The sequence below is a fragment of the Tupaia chinensis genome, unplaced genomic scaffold, assembly GCF_000334495.1.
Source record: "Tupaia chinensis unplaced genomic scaffold, TupChi_1.0 Scaffold143642_1, whole genome shotgun sequence".
In the NCBI taxonomy this organism is placed as follows: domain Eukaryota; kingdom Metazoa; phylum Chordata; class Mammalia; order Scandentia; family Tupaiidae; genus Tupaia; species Tupaia belangeri.
Window position 1 is genome coordinate 519,734 of NW_006203490.1, and position 2,667 is coordinate 522,400.

Sequence of the window (2,667 nt, forward strand, 5' to 3'; positions counted from 1 at the left end):
AAAGAGAGAAAAGAGGCAATGTGCATCCAGGGGGCTTGCGAACATCGCCACGCCGCAGCGCCCGACACAATGCAGAAGCTCTTCCCGCAGCCTCTCGCGCCCCATCTTCTCCCGCTCGCTCTCACTCACAGCCTTCACCGTGAGGAGAGCTGGGGTGAGGCCCTCCAGCTCCACAGCTCCAAGTGTCCAGCCACTGCCTGTGCCCCTGGCCATCTCAGCCCCGCTGAACTAGGCCTGACTTCAGGGCCCCCAGCCCGGTATGACCAGAAAGTACCACCCAATCCCTTGTCCACCAAGGAGGAACACACAGATAACTGAAGTCCCACTCAACCGTCCAGAATGAAATAAATCAAGGATTTTTTTTTTTTTTAAAGGAGAAACCAGAGAATGGTTGTGGTTCTAGGCAAAAGCCTAGCGGCCTCTTCATTTACAAGTAAGCAGCGTTTTGCTCATAAAATGCTTCCATATTCTCTAAAAATGCTATACAATTATCCTTAAAATACATACAAGTTACTTATCCCGCTAACCACTTACAACTTTTGAATAGAGAACAAGTATCCTGCACCCCTCCCTTTTCCCCTCCTCCCCATGGCCCCACACAAACTTCTCACTATTAAAAGCAACAGAAAATTAAAAAATTCCAAGAAAAAAGTTGAACTTACAGTAGCCAAACATTATTGAAAAAAGTGGGGAATATAATTAATGTCTGTCCTGCGCGGTGCCACTGCAACCTGCAGCCAGCTTTTGCCCAGTGAATGCACGAGCTTGCAACTGCAAAAACACTGGATTCATTAACCATCTGAATGCAAAACGTAAGCATGCTTTGAGTTCTTAAAGCTGACCAAAGTTTTTTTTTTTTAATGTGTATGTTTTACTTCAACAGTGCCAGCATTTTAAATTGCCATGTAAACAAAGACAACTTTAGGAAAAGTTAGGGCTACTGAATTCTCCCCCCAACAAATTAATATAGATATGTCCATGTCCATGTAGCTGTCTTTTTTCAGGTTGTGCCCTGTTTTCTTAAGTTTGCCTTGATTCTAATTTTAATGCAAGTTCCAGTGCAATTTAAGCTCTTGAAACATAATGGCTAGAATATTTTTTTTCTAATTATACTTTTGAACTTGGCAGTTATTTTTCAATTAAGTGAGAGCACAATTCAAAGTTTTTTTTTTTTTTTCCAGATGCCTACAAAATCTCCCTGGAGCTAGAAATGAAGTCGTCATATTTGCCTGCTCCTTGAGATCTGAAGGAATTCAATTTCTTTTCTTGTGGCATATAAAATATAATTTTAAAGTCAATTACAAGAAGGAGTAATCTGCATTCTGCAAAATTGACTGGTTCGCTAATTTGACTATAAGACATCTTTAATGATTGTCAGGAGATAAACTTTAACTGTAAACGGCTAAATATATTTATAAGAAAAGTGCTGCATCCCTTGCCACATGAACATGAAGCATATCCAAATACAACATCAAAAGTTGTGTTTAAAAAAAACAAACCAATACAACACAGGGATTAAATGATGTGGAAGCTCATGCCAGCTGCAGTCTACGTATTATGGCCAAATCAGAAGGATCGGTAAATGCCTGTTGTAAATTGTAATTTGTATGCAGTATTTAAGCAGAGGGTGGAGTTTGATGAAGAAATAAAACGAGTATCATGCTTTAAAAAAAATGACACAACTATGAAAGCACGGTTCAGTCACAAACTTTCCTTTCAAAGTAGAGGGGTGAAAACAAGGCCACAGCTCTGGAGGAGGCGGCCCCAGCTCCATGAAGAGGAGAGGGAACCAGTGAACGGGCCAGAAGCCCCCCTTCCCCCCTAATTAGACCTACAAGTGCAATAAATCTCACTCCTCTTTTTCCAAGCTAAGCTTCCAAAAGGATGATGGCAGCAATGAATCTACAGTTCAGGGTACTCCAACCCCCAGCCCTCCCCCATTTTAAATAAAGGATATGAAGAGGTGGGGAGGAAAAGTGGAATGAAAAAGCGCAGGCACGGACTTTTCTGGGGGAAATAAGCACCCCTCCCCAAGTTCATGCCAGCACAGCCCCAAGCATCCTCACGCACACCCGGGAAAGAAACACACACCAAGCACATCCAAGACAGAGGAAGGGAGGGGATTTTAAGCCACAGCTCACGATCCCAGGGACACAATCCTGGACAGGCAGCGGGCGGGGTGGGGAGCCAGGGAGAGGAGCGCAGGCCTGGGGGGGGAGGCAGAGGCAGAGGCAACGAGCTGGGGGGTGGGGGGAGACGCCGGGGGAGGAAGGCAGCAGGGACAGGAAAGCTGGGACGGGCCGGGACCACGGGAGCCCCAGCCCCACACAGCAGTCACCCGGGCGACACAGAAAGAAAAGAGAGCCAGGGAGGCGGGCGAAGCGCAGGGAGAGAAGCAGAGAAGAAATATTCACCTTCCCGCCTCATGCCCACTTTGAGGCACTTCTTGAGGCGGCAGTATTGGCACTGGTTGCGGTGGTGCTGGTCGATGGGACAGTTCCTGTTGGCACGGCATGTGTAAGTTAAGTTCCTGCGGACGCTCCTCTTGAAGAAACTTTTGCAGCCCTCGCAGGTGAATTGGCCGTAGTGCTTGCCGCTCGACTTGTCCCCGCACACCACGCACTCGATGTGCTGCTGGCTCTGGCCCGCACCCGGCGGGCCCTCGCC

The 2,667-nt window shown here is 46.9% G+C and overlaps 1 protein-coding gene across 1 annotated transcript in view; it reads right to left on the bottom strand.

Annotated features, from left to right (window-relative positions):
• Positions 1 to 2,667, bottom strand: part of NR2F1 (nuclear receptor subfamily 2 group F member 1) — an 11,752-nt gene that overhangs the window by 6,306 nt on the left and 2,779 nt on the right. Inside the window, exons 3-4 of the mRNA XM_027766704.1 lie at positions 2,339 to 2,661; positions 718 to 799 (exon numbers count right to left, since the gene is read on the bottom strand). Coding sequence (XP_027622505.1) covers positions 718 to 799; positions 2,339 to 2,661 — 405 coding nt within the window. The remainder of the gene's footprint in view (positions 1 to 717; positions 800 to 2,338; positions 2,662 to 2,667) is intronic.